At 30.8% G+C, this 20,177-nt stretch overlaps 3 protein-coding genes across 7 annotated transcripts in view; 1 reads left to right on the top strand and 2 right to left on the bottom strand.

Moving 5' to 3' along the window:
* LOC125065248 (kinesin-like protein Klp10A) overlaps positions 1-5,847 on the top strand; it is a 49,553-nt gene extending 43,706 nt beyond the window's left edge. For all 4 annotated transcript variants that reach the window (XM_047672798.1, XM_047672875.1, XM_047672954.1 and 1 more), the window contains 2 exons: positions 139-313; positions 1,623-5,847. In XM_047672798.1, coding sequence (XP_047528754.1) covers positions 139-313; positions 1,623-1,765 — 318 coding nt within the window. In that variant the 3' untranslated portion in view covers positions 1,766-5,847. The remainder of the gene's footprint in view (positions 1-138; positions 314-1,622) is intronic.
* A 1,183-nt stretch (positions 5,848-7,030) lies between these two features.
* On the bottom strand, positions 7,031-19,993 carry LOC125067931 (protein adenylyltransferase Fic). 2 transcript variants are annotated; one of them, XM_047676944.1, is made up of 4 exons: positions 19,983-19,993; positions 8,312-9,390; positions 7,873-8,070; positions 7,031-7,768 (listed from the first exon to the last, which is right to left on the bottom strand). In XM_047676944.1, the coding sequence occupies exons 2-4, from the start codon at positions 9,334-9,336 to the stop codon at positions 7,636-7,638; spliced, it is 1,356 nt and encodes a 451-aa protein (XP_047532900.1). In that variant the 5' UTR covers positions 9,337-9,390; positions 19,983-19,993; the 3' UTR covers positions 7,031-7,635. The 2 variants fall into 2 exon arrangements, with proteins under 2 accessions (XP_047532900.1, XP_047532831.1); XM_047676875.1 differs by lacking the exon at positions 19,983-19,993 and having other exon boundaries at positions 8,312-9,468.
* LOC125068050 (transmembrane protein 205) overlaps positions 11,251-20,177 on the bottom strand; it is a 37,361-nt gene continuing 28,434 nt past the window's right edge. Inside the window, exons 3-5 of the mRNA XM_047677072.1 lie at positions 15,752-15,915; positions 14,230-14,352; positions 11,251-13,503 (exon numbers count right to left, since the gene is read on the bottom strand). Coding sequence (XP_047533028.1) covers positions 13,342-13,503; positions 14,230-14,352; positions 15,752-15,915 — 449 coding nt within the window. The 3' untranslated portion in view covers positions 11,251-13,341. The remainder of the gene's footprint in view (positions 13,504-14,229; positions 14,353-15,751; positions 15,916-20,177) is intronic.

The following is a 20,177-nucleotide window of genomic DNA, read 5'->3' as shown; positions in this document are numbered from 1 at the left end:
GAGGAGGAGGTGACGCACGACGTGCACATCAAAAATAAAATGTTCCATGAATCATAATCGTCGTATGGAGAATTGCGCCTGTTTTATCGACATAAATTGACGTAATTCGCAAGGCTCAATGAAGCGGTCGCGTTGCAGGAGGGCGACATGTCGGCGGAGATGTACACGTTCCACGAGGCCATCGACGAGCTGCAGCGCGCGGAGGAGGAGGTGCTCGACAACCACAAGGCCATCTCCGACTACCTGCAGCACGCGCTGCAGCGCTGCGCCGCGCTGCTGGCGCTCACCCGCGACGTGGACTACGACCAGGACGGTGCGCACCGCAGCTTATCTTATACTATTTTATGACTTCGCTAGGGACCTTTGAATGTCGTGTTCAGTTAAGAATTCGCATACCGTGATCACCATAGATACATACAAAGATCATTTTATTGGATTAGGCTATATCATGCATCCTCTATGTCTGTGGTAATTACAAAGTATTTCAAAATGTATTATTTTCAATAAATTATTTTTACTCCTCCTCATGGCTTCCTCCACTGAATTAACGTAGCTATGATATCGGCTTAGTTGCTCAATTATGTTATCCTGTAAATATATAAAATATTTGACCTTTTAAAAACTATAGAATGAATGATACTCGCATCAATATTAAAATAACACAATAGTTACTTACTTCAACTAATACAGTAGGTTAGCCTTTTTCCAACATTTTTCCAATATACGCCATATAATAATTCGTTTATACAAAGAGAACAATGCTTTAACATATTTTTTGTCATTGAATATATTACTTAAGTGTTAAGTTGTAGAATTCGTACCTGAGCTTTGTGTTGTGTGCGCCTGCATGTGCAACGTTTACAGGCATATGGCGTCGCATTAAGCGTCTGCGCGCCGTCCCGAGCAATGGCCTTGGCACGCGAAGAACAAGCCGCATGTTAGGTCTGATGAATAAGAAAAAGAAATCAATTCAATTTTAAATACAATAATTTCATTTAATTTACATCATTTTAATATCGGTACAGTGTCGGTTCATCGCTTACGTGCTAATGCCAATGCTATCGCTCATAATTTTAAAAATAATTTTGTGGAGGACTATATTATAAATAGTAATATTTCTTTTAAAGAATGCTTCATTAATTATAATTAGCTAGCTTGTAAAAGTTACACAACTAACTGTACTGTTCAATTGGAATAGATTAAATACTTCTTAGTTAAATTCGATCTTTAAATTTGAAGCTATAATAATAAACTACTTTACTATAAAAATATCTAATTACAGAGGCAAAAAAAGAAACATTTTAATTAATCACAATAATTACCATTATTATGGTTATTATTGTGACAAGAATTTTTAATAGCAGGATTTTTATTTATTTATTTTGTTTGATCAAATTCTAAGGAGAAATATAATTTGTTTAAGACTAGATTAAATACTTATATTATATTCAGACTAGACTAGATGAAGAGATAACATGCTTGATAATATAATATATAATACAAAAACAATTAATTTAAACACATGCTCATGGAATGGTTGACCCAATAATATTTAACATTTTATTAAATATCTATACACAATACATACAATGTATTAATCTGTAGATATTGTACAATTACAGCTTATGCAACGCAATGGGAGGAGCTTCTCAACGAGCAGCTCGCGGTGCTGGCACAGTCGCGGGACCTCGTGGCGGAGTTCCGCGCCAAGATGCAGCAGGAGGAGCACATCTCGCGCCGCATACAGCCCTCGCGCCACCACTAGCCGGCGAGCTCGTGCGGGCCGCGTGCGCGCGTGCGTGCGTGTGCGCGTGTGCGCGAGCGTGCGTAGTGTCGATGGATCGATCTTTGTATTTGTTTATTTGCCTTCGAGGTTCTAGATGAAACTGTAATGAGATAGTCTGGATACGGTTTCGTTTACGGCGATGATGAAACGGCTCCTCGATTGAACGTTGTATCCGAAGTTCCTAATTGTATATAGACCGTTTGTGTGCAACGGGTTGCACTGAATAAAAATATAGATATTTAATTGTTTGGTTATTTTCGATAAAGCTAAAGTTTTTCCTTTTGAAGTTTATGCATCGACACTACGTACTGTGGCCTAGTTACACTGTCCATTACCGTAGCGCATATTTATTACTACAAGAAATTAAGGCTATGATCCTGTGAGTACAACTGCAAAAGTGTAACTAGCAGGATGCATTCGCGCGTTCAAGATAGCGATTGAATTTACGGCGGATTTAAACGAGTGAAATTTTCAGTACAGTATTGTAACTACATTTTTAAGACAGTGTCATAGCTGGCCTATCCAAGTTTCGCTTTGATATCAAAAAATCATGACAGCGTTGTCAAATCAAAAATTATCACTCTATGTAGAAAAAGCTTAGAATACTACGAGGTAACGAGGCCGTCAGCGTTATAAAACATAGACATAAATAGTGTTGTAAGCACAAAGGCCTGTCAAACATCACATGGCATTGAAGGTATGATGATAAATGCCTTAAATGAGCTAACGTAAACTTGTCTCTGAAAATGAGACTTTATAAGACTTGATTTCTGGCTTTGCAGCGATATCGATTTCAAATCGATTAATGATCTGTTTATTTTTCATGTCTAGGACGACCCACTGGTGCGACTACATATTTAATTTAGACGTTTTTATTTTAACATTTAGTGACTTTTCGACTTGAATGCATTTAACTTCGCTAAAGGCCTACTTCTTTGTTTGTAGATATTTTATATCAAATACGAGTTAGGTGGTTAAATCGATGTGGTCACCTCGTTTATCCCGGTGTTAACATGTATAAATTTTTGGCATGACAAAATTATTTAAGGATTTCTAATAGGTATATGATTTAAACTGTATCAAATGAATGTCAGTTTATTCATAATAATATACAATATAATTCTATTTTAACTTTTTGCGTGATGACAGCTGTCAATTTCAGCAACTATGTGAAACAGATTATAAATATGTGCTGATCAGAGATTAAAAATTCATTTGAAATATTTTTTTGACAGTAAAATTCTAAATACTCGTACTGTTGTGAGTTAGTTTTTAATATGTTGGTGTGAATAAAATTTGTAACCATTATAAACGGCTAATTATTATATGACGAATTGTATTTTACTGAATTTCATATGAAAATTCGTTTAAAGTGATTCGTTAAGCCGGCGCCACACGTATTTATTGCAATAATTCGTCATTTTAATGCAACGAATGCGAATGTGTATCTACCGACATGTTACAGAAAGTTAAAATAATTACGGCGAATTTTTAAAGTCGTAAATAAATCTCTGTCTAATAATATTGGAACTTTCTAAAAGACCAAACATAAAATATAATAGATTTTTTTCATAAAAGTTGATAATTTGAATGTCCGTAGGTTATTACCAAAATACATATTTTTTTACAACAATATAACATGTAATTTGTGCCCAGTTTTGAGATCATAGGATAATTTCTATGCCATTTGTGCCTGTTATTCACTGACTTACACGTCTTTTTCAATGATAATAGCAGTTAGTACACAGTAATTGTTGTTATATTATGTATTTGTTGAATGAGTACCACTAATTAGAAAATCAATTTCCAGTTCATATGCATCAGGTATCGTGTGGCGCCGGGACTAGTGTGGAAATGACGTTTCCTTTATTATTAAAATGTTATTCGTAAAGGACAAATGTCAGCTACATATAGCTAGTGTAACATTTATTTGAAAACATATTCAATATTGTACTTTTATTTCATATCATAAAAAATTAAGTTACATGTTGAAAATCTAAGAGAACCGTTTAATATAACTAACTAATTACTAATTATACGAGAAACAAAAAAATCGTAAAATATATTTGCTATAAAATATTATGGATAGATTCAACTGCCAATGTAAATTAAAAAGACTAAAGCCACTTCAGACTATTGTTAGTAAATTGAAGATTATGTTATGTTGAGACATGGTGAGGTATACTGACATTTTATCTCTAGACATATTGTAAAGTAAACGTCTTCCAAGTGGTGAGATGAGTATCGAGTTAAGAGTAGCACTGATCCATAGAACTTTCAGGCTGGCGACTGATATAAAATGTAATAATGTGACTTTCGCGATGAGCGTGGCCGTTGCGAGCTCAATGCGAACGCACGCGTGCGCCATTTTGATTAGTAGTGAAGACGACGATAATTTAGTTATTAGATAGAAATTCATAGCGATACCTTTACTAAGCATTACGTAACACCGACTGCGGATGGAGCACGCTGAACTCGCTGAGCACTTGGCTCGATTGATTTTACGAATGCTTACATTGTTATGTACATATAATGTATTACGTTCAAATGACAGGTCAGTCTACACCTTTAAACAAATTAGTAATGAGTATACCATCGTGCCTGTTCCGCAAATGTACAAACTAAACGACTACCATAAAATATAGGAACATTGTATGTATACTTTTATTAAATATTTTAGAATTATAATATTCAATTGAATGTATGAGCATTGGATTATATGTATTTTATATATTCTTCTGTTATTTGCATATAAGTATGTATTAATCTTTATAGATCTTCTTTTATTGTTCATTTGATATTTCTATTATACTTTAAGAAACATTCCCTATCTCTTTTATGTAAAAATAGGCTGTATATAAATATTATGAATAGTCCAAGTTTGATTTCCTTCGGTTAGGATATAACATGTCTAGAAATAAAATGTCATTGTGCTGAGTTACAAATGACTGACACGTAACCGGTGAAATAAATTTCTATACACAGATACTCATGTTATACAGGAAGTCTTTGTGTAATTATTCATACTCATTTAAAAGCATCATCTCATAAAAATCGTAAAACATTATATTATAATTTAAAAATAGTAAATACACTTAAAAAGACTAATGATTATAGGTTTTTCAAGTCAATACTTATATTTTCGTTTTTTTTTTTGTAATGCGACTTATTTATTATGTTGTGATAATAATTGTAAACATATTTGTACTTTGGATAGCGTTCTGTTGAATTTCTTAGCGCGTTTCTTAAATAAAAATTGCTTATAAAAGTTTATTTGATTTTCTCGTTATCTGTCTAAATGTACATACATTAATAAAAAAATCTTTACTATTTTAATAAATTATCGTTCTGATTTTGAAATGTCCATAAAATTAAATTTTGTGACATTTGGATAGATAATGAAAAAGTTTTTTTTTAAATGTACTGGTGCTAGGCTACTAGATCATTCAATTGTGCCTCGACGGTCAAAATTCCTTTTATATTATCTGTTGACGTCAGTTCCTATGTTATGACTAAGGTACAGACAAAAAAATCCTAGTATTTCTTTGAAAATCGTGTTCCTCACTACTCAGAATATTATTATTAAAATTATCGTTCAATATTAAACATATTATAAAATAAATGTTATTGAATTATGCTGTACCGTCGAGGCGAAAACCTCTTACAAAGTTTATTAGATAGTGCTTATTAATAAATAATAATAAAAAAATCGGTACTCTGTATCAGAGTGACTGTGTGCGCCGATGATAAACGTAATCTCTAATTAATCATACATAATTTTTAATTATAGTGTGATTAATCATTTATGTTATATTTTGTATTTATAGCGAGTTCTTTCAGACGTGACCGTTACCATCGGTTTCGTATGGAAGCGCTCTATACTGAGATTTGTAACCTGAGTTTTATTTGCCTTGCAATGAATTCGTTTTGTATAGAAGTGTTGCGTTAATTGAACAAGTGAGGGATGCGAGGTGCGACGTGCGGGTCGTGCTAGTTGAAATGCTTTATTATGATAAACCTATTTTAACATCGCACATTATAATAAATTAATCGAAATTGGACTGAATGTTTTATTTCTCCTATATTTTAATTTGTATTTTAATCGAACAAGGGTAGGTAGCACTCACTCATTAGATATTTTACCGCCAAACTTCCCATTGTGTGCCGATTTGAAGGGTGAGTAACACTGTGATCCAACCGAGAACACAGAAATACAAATAATTGCTATCTAACTCAGACTTCCTTTTATGAAGAACTACCTCTAGTATAGTGTTTATGAAGTCATTCATAAAAATGTTTTTTTTTTTTTATTATATTAATTTGAGTAGAAAATAAGAAAAGCAATAAAAATAAAACAAATATTACATAAAAGTGTTATATTCGAATAATTTACAGTTATGGATTTTGTACAAGAAAATAGGAACTAGAAAAAATAAATGTTTTGGAAGACACACAAGGTATTATATACATATATTTGATTTTAAATGTACATTATTTACTGATAAGGGTAAATTTTTATGAAATAAAAAAAGGAATATAACACTCATTAATAAACAAACATTCACTATTAATAATTTCTAACCTAAATAAATAACATGTTATCACAGAACATACTTGTAAAATAAATACATATTTACATGACAAGTTATGGTGCAAAGTAGAAAATCATTTAAGAAATTGATCATTTCTGTATTTCTTATTTTCCTTTTTTTATACGGTTACAGAAAAGCTGTAAGCTGTGTTAATTGTCAAAAAAATCGAATTTATATTAAAAAATCGTTTATGTCAAGCCGATTGCCGAATGCCGATGTCAGTGTCATGCGGAAACCAAATCGCGGTGAGTGCAGCTTCTGGAGAATTGTTTGTACGTCATGGTTCGTTATAATGATGATTACATACTTTTTACAAAATGGTTCATGGTCTATAGTGTATCACTCTTTCTCTATAAAATTCACACATTGAAAGTAGTGGCAGCATGAAATATATATAATGATACCTGCCTGCAGGTTACAAGTAAATGCACTTGAGATATTAACTAAGACAATAAATATTGTTTTTGGATGCCATTATCTCAAATAATAATAAATAAATACAAATTGCACTTTAAATATTAATTTTACTGATTCTCCAACATTAATTAGCAAAACTAAAAAAATAAAAATAAAAAAAGGACGATGTCTGGAAGTTAAAATATAAATACCAAATTTTTGATAGAAAAATATTTTCAATTGTTTAGTAATTGCTTATATAAAAGGAAGTTATTTTTTATATCTATAGAATTTTATGCTAGGAATCAAACAATATTATTTCAACTGAAATCTTTAAAAACATATTACTAAATAATCGAGTTTTACGCAAAATCTGAGTTTCCGTTATCGACACGCGATCAAATTATCGTTCTTGTAATTTAGCTTTGCCTGATTAATTTGTTTCATTTATTTCACTTAAAGATTATCTCAATAAAACACATACATGATGTAGCTATGAGGCTGAGATAGTACTACTGCCATGCCCATATGATTTGCTTAAATTCATAATAATTAAAAGCAAGCACGAATGAGAGTAAACTTCTTGAGATCTGACAAATGATTACTTGGTATCTATGAGTTTGATCATGGAACTATTGTTTACTAATTTGGTTATTAACTAAAGCAGTGCAGTTACAGTTGTTTCATTATGAAAACCAGTTAGTTGGCTTACATAAATATGTTTTGAAACTTTGAATGATAAAATTAACTATCTTCAAAGGTTTAAATAGCAAAATAATTTCTAATATTTTGGTATAAACTCTGGCTTTTTCGTATGGATTAAATTGCCTGTTGATTTTCGGGGCTGTAATAGAGGTCAGATCAAAAGAGTTCTTCTTCAAAACCTTCTCCAGTGAGTATGTGCGGGTGTCCAATGGCTGGAATACTTGGGCTGTATTCACTGGTAGCCCACAGGTACAAGTTTAATGTGCGTTCTGTGCATTGAGCTATGAATCTGAAATGAATATAAAAAGTTTTAAGTTTTAATTATCTATACAGGCTAAGGGTCAAAATAAGAAAATTAAACGCACTTTTTAACACCATTTTTTTAAAACATACCTTACAAATGGTCTTACATCTCCTTCATTAGCGGTCTGTAAATATTGATAGTAGAGATGTCTGTGTTGTTTTGTTATGATCACAGGTGGGTATCCAGCCTGCATGAGTAGCAAGTTCATTAGCAAACGGGACGTACGCCCATTTCCATCAATAAATGGATGGATATAGACTAGTTTATAGTGTGCGAGAGCAGCATATCTGAAAATTAACAAACAATTTACATCATTTTTGATTTTGAGATAATAATTATAATTTAAAAAACATATTTTACAAATTTTCCTATTTATAATATGTATTGTATTAAATAATAAATTATACTAATAAATATATAATTTATCCAAAACTATCATGTTTTATGTCATGTATCATTTTGAGGATGTCTATTATCTTTACTTATTACATATTTAAAAAAAAAATACAAATAGAGTAATATATTTACCTAACTGGGTGCAACTCTAATGCATCTTCAGAGTTCAACCATTCTAGAAATTGGGTCATAAGCTTTTGAATCTCTGAAGGTCCAGGTGGAATGTGACCCCCAACATACACTTGGGTCCGTCTGAAGTGTCCTCCTTCCACTGGATCTACATGCCCTAAAACTCTTTTATGGATTTCTAATATATCACCCATTGTTATGTCTCTTAGTCTATATAGTAAAGTGGTATTAATATACTTCATCGCTGCGTCTAAACCTAAGATTTCATTGTGTTCAGCTATACTCTTTCCTGCTACTGCCATCCTAGTCTCTAGAATGCTACGAGTTTGTTGTAAAGTCATAGTGTTCCCCTCTATAGCAACAGTATGATAAATATGTTGGAAATAAGCCTCTTTCTTTGCTCTGCATAGTGCAGCATTATTTTCAGGTATAGAGAGTAGTGTATCTCGTTTCTCGTCTATTTTTCGTAACATTTCTCTGTCCAAATTTTCAACTATGCTAGCTGTGCGTTGTCTGTTCACCATTGCTCCAGTGTGATCTGGGTAATTAGTTAAAGCTAATGTATATAACTGATCTGCTTTAACAATATCTTTTTTGGTTTCCTCTAAAAACTCTCCGTAATGGTTTAATATATCTGCATGTTTTGGAGATAGTGCGAATGCGTGTTGGAACAGTTTCATAGCTTTATCAGCCTTACCATTTTTTTTCATCTCTAGCGCAGCGTTTAAAGATACTACAGCTTCCGCGTCACGAGCTTTATCAGGTTTCTTCGTCTCTGATGGAAATTCCTCGACGAACGGCTCGAGATAATTTCCATATAAACCAGCTGGTATGGGTGAAAACGGCTTTGCCAACCTAACATCGTGACTGAGTAGCTTGTGTAAAGAAATTAACACACCAAAAGTACAAATAACACTGGATAAAATTAACACGGTCTTACACTTATCTATAATCATTTTTATTTGGAAGTGCTTTTTGGATTCGAACGACATTGCTTCGGTACGCCTCGATCTATCTAAAAACAGCATGATTACTGATATGAATGAAACCTAAGCTTATTGATGTTATCGCGAAGTTAGTCACTGTAAATAATTTAGATTTCATCGTAAATTGCAATATTATTTCCAAACACAAATAAAAGAAACACACGTAAGGCCATAGTTTTGACAGCTCTAAAGTGACATTTGACATTGACGTTTAAATTTAAAATTAAATCATAAATCATTTTTAGTGTTGTTTTATTTTTATCGGTTCTTTATTAAGTAATTAGAAAATATTCGGAATTATATTTTTATAGGTATATTGATATTGTATCGCATGTCCACTTAAATAGTATAAGTAGTAATTTATTCTTAATTTTTAATTTCCCATAAATAAAAAATTTAAAAATTTACATAATTACTGAAATGTTGTTTAACCTCTATGAACAAATCTCTAGAAGAAAACGAACCAATATTAATTTGTTATTCCTGTTTTTCGATTACATAGAGTCATACAACAGGATCCCAGAAACTAGAAAGTGTTCAAAATGCCTCTGTTACCAAATAAAAAAATATGTTTAAGAACGCTTATGTGCGAAAGGTTATTATACAATTAGTGAGTTCAAGGTTGATAGCTAACCTTGGGAATGAAACGATCGTCTCCTGGCTATTTCTTTCCATATTAAATATTTGTAAATAATAACAAATTGGTTAACTGTGACCCGCTGTGTTGCTTTCGCCGTTTTTCTTAGGACAGGGTATTTTCTTTCCGCATTAGGGAGGTAGTGTTTAATTTGACAATCAATAAGTAAGTCTAATGCTTCTACATTAAATAAAGGAATTTGATTGAATTGAATTGTTGTCCCATCGTACTTTGAGGGCGAGGGAATAAAAATATTACCTGTATAATCGCACTCGAACATTCGGTAAAATATATATCTAATTATCTACAGCCTGTTACAATCTTGCGAGAACAAAAGATAAATAGACTACATAATTATGACTTATGATAAAATTGATGCCATTTTAACTATGATATTGATATTATTGAAATAAACAAATTAAAGTGAATATAAGTATTTTAGTGGAATAGTGTTGTATAAATAACGATATATTAATTAAGAATTGTTTTTAGTGTTAAAAATAAATCTCATATAACACGTACCTACACCTACACCTAATTTGTTTATCTTTATTTCTTCTTCAATTGGAATAGCTATTCATTTTCTTATAGAATGGAGGGTGTGGCCCGAATCGCCTAATATGACTCATTTAAGGTAAATCATTTTATGAAACACTGGCGTAGGTATTAGTTACGTTTATATAATTATTTTCTTCAAATATTTGAAACACTTGGCCCTTGGAGTAATAATTCAAAAACTTTTATTGAAAACTTAACACCGCTTTAATGCCTCTACTGAGGACAGGGCAAGACAACTTGTTCATTTTTTCGCTCAAAGAAAAGCTGTTAAAATTCTTGCCACCATTCTATGCGATCATGATTAGTTAAAGTAGGTAGTTATTTTATTTCTATATACTTAAGGCTTTAAGGTAAATAAAAATTGTATAATTTCAAAGCCTTTATTTACTATATCATATTATTGAAATGCATCCTTCAATTCGTCTGCTGTGGCTTTCCGTCAAAAGTCATCAAGTAACAGACAGAAATGTTCATTCGAATAATGTATTGCTTCAGTAATTTTCGAATTGAGGACTTGTTTAATATAAATTGTAATTATTTTAATGCATGGCGATTTTAAAGGTGATTTACCTCACAGGATTGGATTACCAGGAAAAACGGGTTTCGTTATACGAGACATTTTTTTAATGAGGCAACTGACAGGCGAAATATTATCACCCGCGAAATAAACGACGCGGCTCTCAATCGTATCAGTTTATTCAATGTTTTAATACTTTTCACATTCTCTCGAATAAATAACAAAATCTTACATGTTAACATTCAGATCATCATTAAAATATATTCTTTAACGCTCTAATTTTAAATTATAATATAAAACTAACCTAATATTAATATTTTTTTTATATTCTGCTTACCCCAGCCGTATGGGCTTAAGCTGCTTGATCGCTTTTACTAGAGCGCGATCACAGAATTTAAGTGACGGTTTCATTAGCACGTACAAGTACATTAATACTGCGGTTTAGCGATCACTCTCCGTTTATTGCTGACTAGATCTTACACAAAGTAAGCACTTGTCTATCTCGCATAACTCTTTGTTAGCGCAAATTGAATTAGTTTAGAATATCCATTATTAATTCCTCGAATGAAACCGCGACTGAACTAGAGACTGGGCCACAAAATAGCAATAAAGATGTTGCTGACCTCGCCAATGCTGCTTTCAGCCTTTTTACGATTATTGCTCACCAAATGGAGATACTGTACAAGACTTACCACTACGTTAAACACTAAACTTTATGGCAGTATTGTAGATAATTAGAAAGCAGTGAATTCGAGATACTCTTAATCAAGCAGCTTAGAGATGGGCTGGCTGCGGTCGCTGATAACTACCACTCATTGTCGATTTTTTATTTGTCAATAGGTTAATTTTTAGATATATTAATTATTTGTGACCACAAAATAACAGCAAATACTAGATTTTCGATAAAAAGTCTGCAGTGTGTGGTAGTTCTAACATATTTAAACCCTTTCCCTGTCCTGCGTATCACATAATTATGATTCATGCTTATTGTTTAACTTTCGTGTCGGCTATTGAACAGGGAACATTTCAAGTGACGATTACATTAATAGTGGCAAGAATACATACGCCAATTTCCTACATCAAAGTTGGCTACACTCTTAATAATACACAAACAAAACATTGCTCACAATTTGATATATTTTCACTAATTGCTAACGAAAATAATATACACATGGATGAATAGAGGTGATGTTTGAAATTTTCTTATATTCGTGTTTACATTAATAATAATTAAATTTTATTGATCTTTATAAAGAACAACACTATATATTTACGGTTATATAAATCAAAGCCATATGTATTATTTATTATATAACTTACTAAATGTATTAAAAATTGTATACAATTTAGAATATCACCCCCGTTTTTCAAGAAAACAATTCGTGCGACCAGCGCCTCACATACATTTTATTTTTCGTTTGGCTAATAAACTATTATTAACATAAACTTTCTAAATAACAGACCTCACAGCCTGACATGGAACTAAGTAATGATAATTGCTTAATGAAATAAACCCTTAATCAATCTCAATTAAAAAAAAAAAAAACAACTTTTATTTTTTAATTTGTTGGCTCTATAAACTTTGTAGTGAAACTATATCTTAAGTACTAAGATAAAATTTTAGTGCTTTATAAAATTAGATGATTCCATGTTCAAAATAAATTAAATGATTGGTCGATAATTTAGTAAAAGTATTTTTTTATTAATGACGAGAAAGTCTAAGTGGCCAATATTATTCAGATGTACAATTTAGAAAAAATATTGAATAAGAATTTTAAATGAAATGAGTATGTCAAGATGGCCCAATGGTATGATTTTGTTTAATTTTTATTTATAATTCATCTTGTGCGGCGAAGGAAAACAACGTAAACCTGCATGTTTTTAAAATTAATTCTGCCTGTTTATCCTCCAAGCACTCAACTAGAACAGCTTTGAACAATACTGCTCCAGACTGAAATCAAAAATAGAGGAGGCAATCCCCAGCTATGACATGTGCGTATTCAATATTTAAATATAAAATAACAATTATATGTTAAAGTCATTGATTAATTGGGTACAGAAAAAAAATGTAGAATAAGGCACACAGTCAAATGATTCGTGACTTTTCGGTAAAAGAGTGAAAGGAGACTTATGTTAATTCTTATTTTCATATTTTAATGATGACATGAAGCATTGAAGTCGGTAAAATTTAAAGCTTATTCATACTGCAAGCATCAGACAAACTGAATTAGTGACTGGGGAATCCATTTTCTTCATACAAATACTCCATATATCGAGACTGCCTCGAATAATGCGGGCTAGTCCTTACAATGCCTGTAGTTCTTTAAACTCGTATTTAATGGCACATAGAGTCCACCAAGATCATGGTGGAGTAGAATGAACAGCCGAGGGTGATCATGGTGCCCATTGCGATGGATGAGTGATAGGCACGGAAGGTTTTCAGCACGCGCAAGTAACGAGGACAGTGAGCCAGCTCGCCGAGAACAAGGCGACCAATCTGAAAAAAGAACAAGTATTAAAAAAAGGTTCTAGTTTTTGATGACGTAGTTAATGGTGCATAATACCAAGTTAATCAAAAACTAATAAATGAATTAGACAAAAGCTTGTGAGAATATATTTAATGTATTGGCTTTGACTTTGTCCTATAAATAATTCTCTATATAGACGAGATCTCTCTTATATATATACAATTTTCGGACATATTTGTTTCTGATAAGCCCTATTGAACCTTTGCTATTTTTAACCGACTTCAAAAAAAGGAGGTCATTACACTTCAGCTAAAAAAGTAATGACTTGTTTAATCGTACAAAGATATAATTAGAAACGGTTAATGCGTGAAGTTATTTGCGTGTGAAATTAAACATCCAACATCTGTTGTCTACCTATTTTAAAGATTTATTTGATTGACGGACGATTTTAGGACGAGCTGAGTATCTACAAACGGAAATTCGAATATTTTGAGTTGCAATTATCCGTTTGTAACAAATAACAGTTTTTCGAATAACATTTCATTATGAACAAAAAATATAAAAAAATCTTCAGAATTGTGTTTCATGCGAAGAACAATAAAGGAATTTTCTTTTGTCACCTTACGATTAACAAAAAATCCCTTGGTTCTTACGATATCCACGGGTTAATATGGGCATTATTCTACTTGGCCAAAAAACATACAGCTAAAATTATGTTAATTCTTTTTAAAATTTATTTCCATTTAAGTACTTACTTCCTGTCCGCCCCCTGCGGCTTCCTCCATTTGTGTCTTAACGTGCTTGGCTCGTAACATCGGCCTCACGAGCCACAAGCGGACGTACGCCTCTATACTGAATACGACTAACAGAAGTGCTAGCTGCAACAATGATATTTTAAAATTAGAACATATATTTTTCAAATTAAAATGAAAAAACCGTACCAAAATGTTTTTTTTTTTTAATTATACATATTAAACAACATAATCGACTTTTGTACCAAATTTCATTTCGATTCGACCGGTTACTCGAGTGAGTTAGAAATATGAATAAAACCTTGCTTTAGCGTTTATAATAAGTATTGTACGTAAGAAGAATTGAATAAAAATAGAGTGTGAATTTATTATTTTGTTTAAGTGAAATAGCATTTAAAATAGTAAAACTATTTAAATTGAATATTGGCTGTCTTTTAACGATTATCATATATATTCGAAAAAAAAATATCGGTAAAATTAAAAAAATTAAAAGCCTTTTTGCATTTGTATGATAAAAAAACACAGTGCAGAGACGGCGCACGTTGAAACATGGCCTTGACTGCGTGCAAAATAATTGTGAAAGAAAACTTTTTATTTTCAATAAAATCCAGTAGTAGTAAAAATACTAATCAAAGATAATGAGATTTAGACATAGACATTTTTATAGCTTTTTTACTAATTGTTATATTTCTATAACAAATATATTGAGTACTGGGATATTTACAGATATTTTTTGTTATCTTTTTTTAGATACATTGAACCTTGTGAGGCATCTGTCATTCACTCTTATATGCGATACAGTCAATCACGATAAAAAAATATACAGATTATTTTATTTAGAACTAAAAGTTGAAATATAATTTTAGTAATTACATTATTACATTGGATACTAATAGCCGGTTCTTATTATATTAAAATAATTTCCAATAACTATTGTAATGTTATTAAAGAATTCATTCGAAATAAGTGTCAAGGTTAGGTACTAGTGATGTGAAATGCAATTATAGACTGCACTATGTCTATACAAAAATTACAACATCCATTCATTAATCAAAATGTATAAAGGACGCTTAATGTTTATTTTTGATAAACTTTAATATAATACAAAATTAATATATGTTAAGACATATTAGAATAATAAGGCTTTAATATCTATACTTATAAAAAATTAAAATATTTTTATTATATCTGAAAGTTCATTTGTTTTCAATATTGGTTCCGGATTAATTAAATTAATCGAAACTTTAGTATTGCATACTACATAAAACCTTTAATCCGGCAAAATTATTAAGGTCAATGAGATTAACTCAAGTGAAAAGGCCAAGGTAATAAATTGGCGCCATATTTTGTCGAAAAAAAAAAACAAGTGCAGCTGTCGTAGGACGTCGTAATATTTTCAAGATATTTTCATTATTGTTTCTTGTTTATTATTAAATTCTTGAATTACCTTAATTAAACGAATTTTCTTATTCATAAAATTCTATAAAATGTAATATACTTAAGAAGTGGATTTTTCAATACTTACTTGTACCCAGGAAGTGTTTTCAAAGTGGGTTATGCATTGCGTCCGGAAGTACGCGAGCACAGCTAGCAAACTCACTAGCGAGTTGAACGCGTAGTACACTGGAAACAGAACAGTCTGGACGCGGCCGAATTCGTGGCGAGGAAGTGCAAAGTACAGAACGATTCCTGGAAAGAAAGAGATAGATATATTTTACAATTACAACTTTAATTATTTATTTTAAATAAATTAGCTATGGTGACCTGTTTTCATGATATAAACTTCTGGTTAAAAGTAAAGTAATTAGACCACTTATAGTCATTCACACCTCTTTTGCCTTAAGGGAAAAGGGAAATATTGGGGCTTTTTCAATACCCTCTTCTAGAATGGTGGATGGGAGATTGAATTTTTTTTGTTTTAGATAATTTCGAATAGAGCTGAAAACCATATTGTATAGATTTATCAATTTGTTGCCTAAATTATTATCACTATTGAATTCTTAGTTTAGTTACTATAACATAACCTTTTGGCGTACTGTCAGGTATGTAATATTACTAGAACTAGATTAAATACCTTAATTTTTAAGCGTAGATTTTACAATTTTTTTATTAATACCTATGGCATATTCCAAATATATCAATTTGTATTTTTTTTTAAATTAATTCCATGTCGTCACCGGAAGCTATAAATATATTAATAAATTAAATTAAGTTTTCAAAATTATTTTGTTACATTTATTACAAAGTTTAATAAATAAATATAAGTATTTTAAATTACCAGTGCATTTTTAATTATAAAGCCACTAGTTATATAATAAAAAAAATAAGGTAGGCCTTATTTGGGTCACCTACCTAAAATAACTTATTTGAACTATACTTTGTCATTCGATATTCGATCGATGATACAATATCACTCGTAAAGTACCAGATTATTAAAATATTTCTATATTTATATCAATGTTTGTAAGAGACCAATACTGTATCAATATGTATAAAGTTTTCAAATAAGAAGGTTCGAATGTTTTGACAATTGCCGTAAGTCTACCTTGGTGGTTCATCACCGGTTCCTATGGCCTTGACTTGTAAGGGTCATTTGTACATCTCTTATTCTGCTTTGTAAGGATATGACAAGAAGATAAATAAACCTAGTGCTTTATATACAGGGTGACTGGTGAATTACTATCAATATTTAAGGAGAATACTTCCTACTTGGTACTTGCTGCTTACGAGTGGTATATACACATTGTTATATAATAAGTGTTAGTATTAAACACGATAAGGTCACGAGTAAGGACAGAATACACAGGGCATCGTTGTCGGATGTTCATTTGTTTTGCTTTTACTTCAATGTTTGATCCGATTGACGGGCTTGTGTACATATATGTATATATTATTACGAGACACGGACAGATACATAGAACTTTTTATAATTTTGCTCCTACGAATTTGTTTATTTTAATTTTCAATTTCAGTAACAGTATCGTTGACAAAAAGGGAAATCATTTATAAAACAATAATTTTTATCAACGCACTTATAATTTTACAATGAAAAATGTGAATCCTGATGTTTCCTCGATATTTTGTACAAAAAATTAAACCAATTTCTATTCTATCTTTGTATGATAGACAAAAACTTTCATACGATTTCGTTTTGGTAAGGTCATATCAATATAAGTTGTCCAGGAAGTACATTAGTTTATCAATCGTTTGATATCACAGGAGCAAATTGCCTAATGGGGTTCTAACGGCGAAGGAAGTTTGTTAATGATAAAATAAGTCTGCTATTTGTATACAAACAACAGGAAAAAATGCATAAAAATATATCATATTATTATAATTAGTTTGTATCGAAACTGCAAACCCACTAACACTCTAACACTAGTAGGTAACTTAATCAAACTACCTATACCTATTTAGTTAGTAATGTGAATATTATATAATCATTTTTTTGCCAATTTATTTATTTACAACTAGCAACATTTTTGTTAATACTTCTTACGTAAAAAAACCATTTGTTAAAGTTTTAATTACAAATAAAAAAATAAAATAAGCAAACGTATTAATTAAATATAACATAAGTGCTAATCTTACACCAAAGGTATTATATGTCCAATTAACAAAAATATTTAAAAAAAGCATGATTTAAATCAAGATTTGTCTGGAATGTATAAATGATTGCATAAAAAAAAACAATGTTGTTTTTGGTTATATTTTACCTTTTTTATTGTTGAGGAAAAATTAATAATTTAAGATGGTAAAGGAAAATTATACCAAAAAACGTAAAAATCTTTGTTACGTTTTGATACATTATGTCTTATACCTACAAGCCATATTTAAAAAATCATATTCCAAATTTTTTAATGACACTCGTCTCTTGCATTTTAATTTTATAGTATAGGCGTGTCCTTAAATCTAAATAAATGTATAATTTGTATAATTTCAAAATAATCGTGTATATTTGAAGTAGAAGTATGCTCCGTGAACAGTAAAGTCATATTCAATTAAATTTTCACTGCCGACATAAAACTACATTGTTTAACGCTTGTGTTTTTTACGTCATATTCAGTTGATGTCGTCAATGAATAATGAATATTTGCGATGTAAAGATTGCGTATACTACTCAGATTCACTTCGTATCTTACTCGTAAAACGGTGATACGTTTGAGTATTTTGATGTTCGTATCCTTAAAATGTTGTTATTATTATATTATATCAATGTCGCATACGACTTTCTGACTTTTCACGATCAAGTTTCGAGTTTATTCATAAAATATAGCTCTACAGTTGCTACTACCAGATATACTAATATACCTGTAAATGCTTAACTTTTATTGTACCGTAATTATAGGTATTTGAAATGTTTACAATTCCTTGTATATTCTTGTAAAATAAACGTGACATAATTTCCTTTACCGACACATGTGCAATGTGCATGTCGGTAATTGTTTTAAATTAAGACCTTGTTATGGGAATTTAATTTTAAGTATTTCAAAGAACGGATATTTAAACTGTCAGTGATCTTATATGTACAGATATTATGACCTCTATTTATAAAGCAATAAGAACGAACTGTTTATTTGCAATTACGATAATTTTGCAACAATTACATCACATTATATTTTGGCAACGTTTAAACTGCATCATACTTAAGTAATTAGGGTTCTTTTTTGTGTATGTATTTTCAAATTATTTGCACGAATGTTTGTAAGAAGAATACTAATTTGATTACCATATAAATTGCGCGATTTTATTAGTTATCTGTGGCAATATGTTAAATTAACAAATGTGCTGTTGATGGATGAAGGTCAATCAATAAATCATAGTTGCAAGTAGCTTTGTTAAGTCAAAAGAGCATAGAGTACATTTCGCTAAGTCTCGTACGAAATTACTCATAGTGGTAGTAGTAAATAAGAGCTAGTAAATTGTCTACTGCACGGCAAAGGTCGCATCTTCTACTAAGGAGAAGATTTTGAGTTTATTCCACAGATCTCTTCTTCTCGTACAATAGCTTAGATAAATTGTAAATTCAAATGTATATGAAGACTCCATAGTGTTTGTCCGAACGTCACGTTAGATTTTTTTTAAGATTCATTAGGTTATTATATCTAATGAGTCATTTTGGCGTATATATACACGTACATAACTACTAACAAACCCAGAAAACCCAAAAAAATCAAGAATCAATTTATCCATTCCTAAAAATAAAATAAAGTATTGGTCTATAAATATTTTGTCTGTATTTGTAAATATTATGAATCAACCTTACTCTCAAAGACGCTTTACATTAGGAGACCGGAAACATGTAATTGGTAGCTCGGCGCCAATAAGGAGTGAATGAAAAATTGAAGTCGGTCTATGTACAGTCAGCATTTAAAATATATTTATTTTCATAAAGTTTAATTTTTTTTAAAGTTTAATAAAATTATATTTGTACTACTATTATTATTAGTCACTTAATATGTGACTCTGTATGATAATATGATGAATGAATATTTCTATTCCAAATATATATAAGTTTAAATTATAGTATCTTTTATATAATTTAAATATTTTATATAATTTATGTAAAATTACCTTAAGCAGAATTTTTGTATATTTCTAGTACTTTAAAGTGGCTTTTCTTGTAAACTGTACGATAGTCAGGTGTTGAAACGTTTAAGGAGAAGTAGCGACAGAGTCGTATAGCGACCGACATACTATAAACTATATAAGGAAAGTAAATTCAGAAAATATAGTAGTTTAGCGTAATAACTCACGATATTCCAGAAATAAAAATACTACAAGTCCTGTTTCTTTTAGAAATCGTAAAAGCCGGCAGACTCTTGTCATGTCGATGTTGTGGAATATTTACAATATTTAGACTTTAAATTATGATTGCGAAGAGAAAATAAGATTAAACCATCTAAATAGGAGGTATTATAGTGCACATTATATAGATGATAAAAAAGCGT

Source organism: Vanessa atalanta, chromosome 1, assembly GCF_905147765.1.
Source record: "Vanessa atalanta chromosome 1, ilVanAtal1.2, whole genome shotgun sequence".
Taxonomy (NCBI): domain Eukaryota; kingdom Metazoa; phylum Arthropoda; class Insecta; order Lepidoptera; family Nymphalidae; genus Vanessa; species Vanessa atalanta.
Note: the sequence above shows the minus strand (reverse complement) of the source record. Positions and strands in the feature narration are given on the sequence as shown.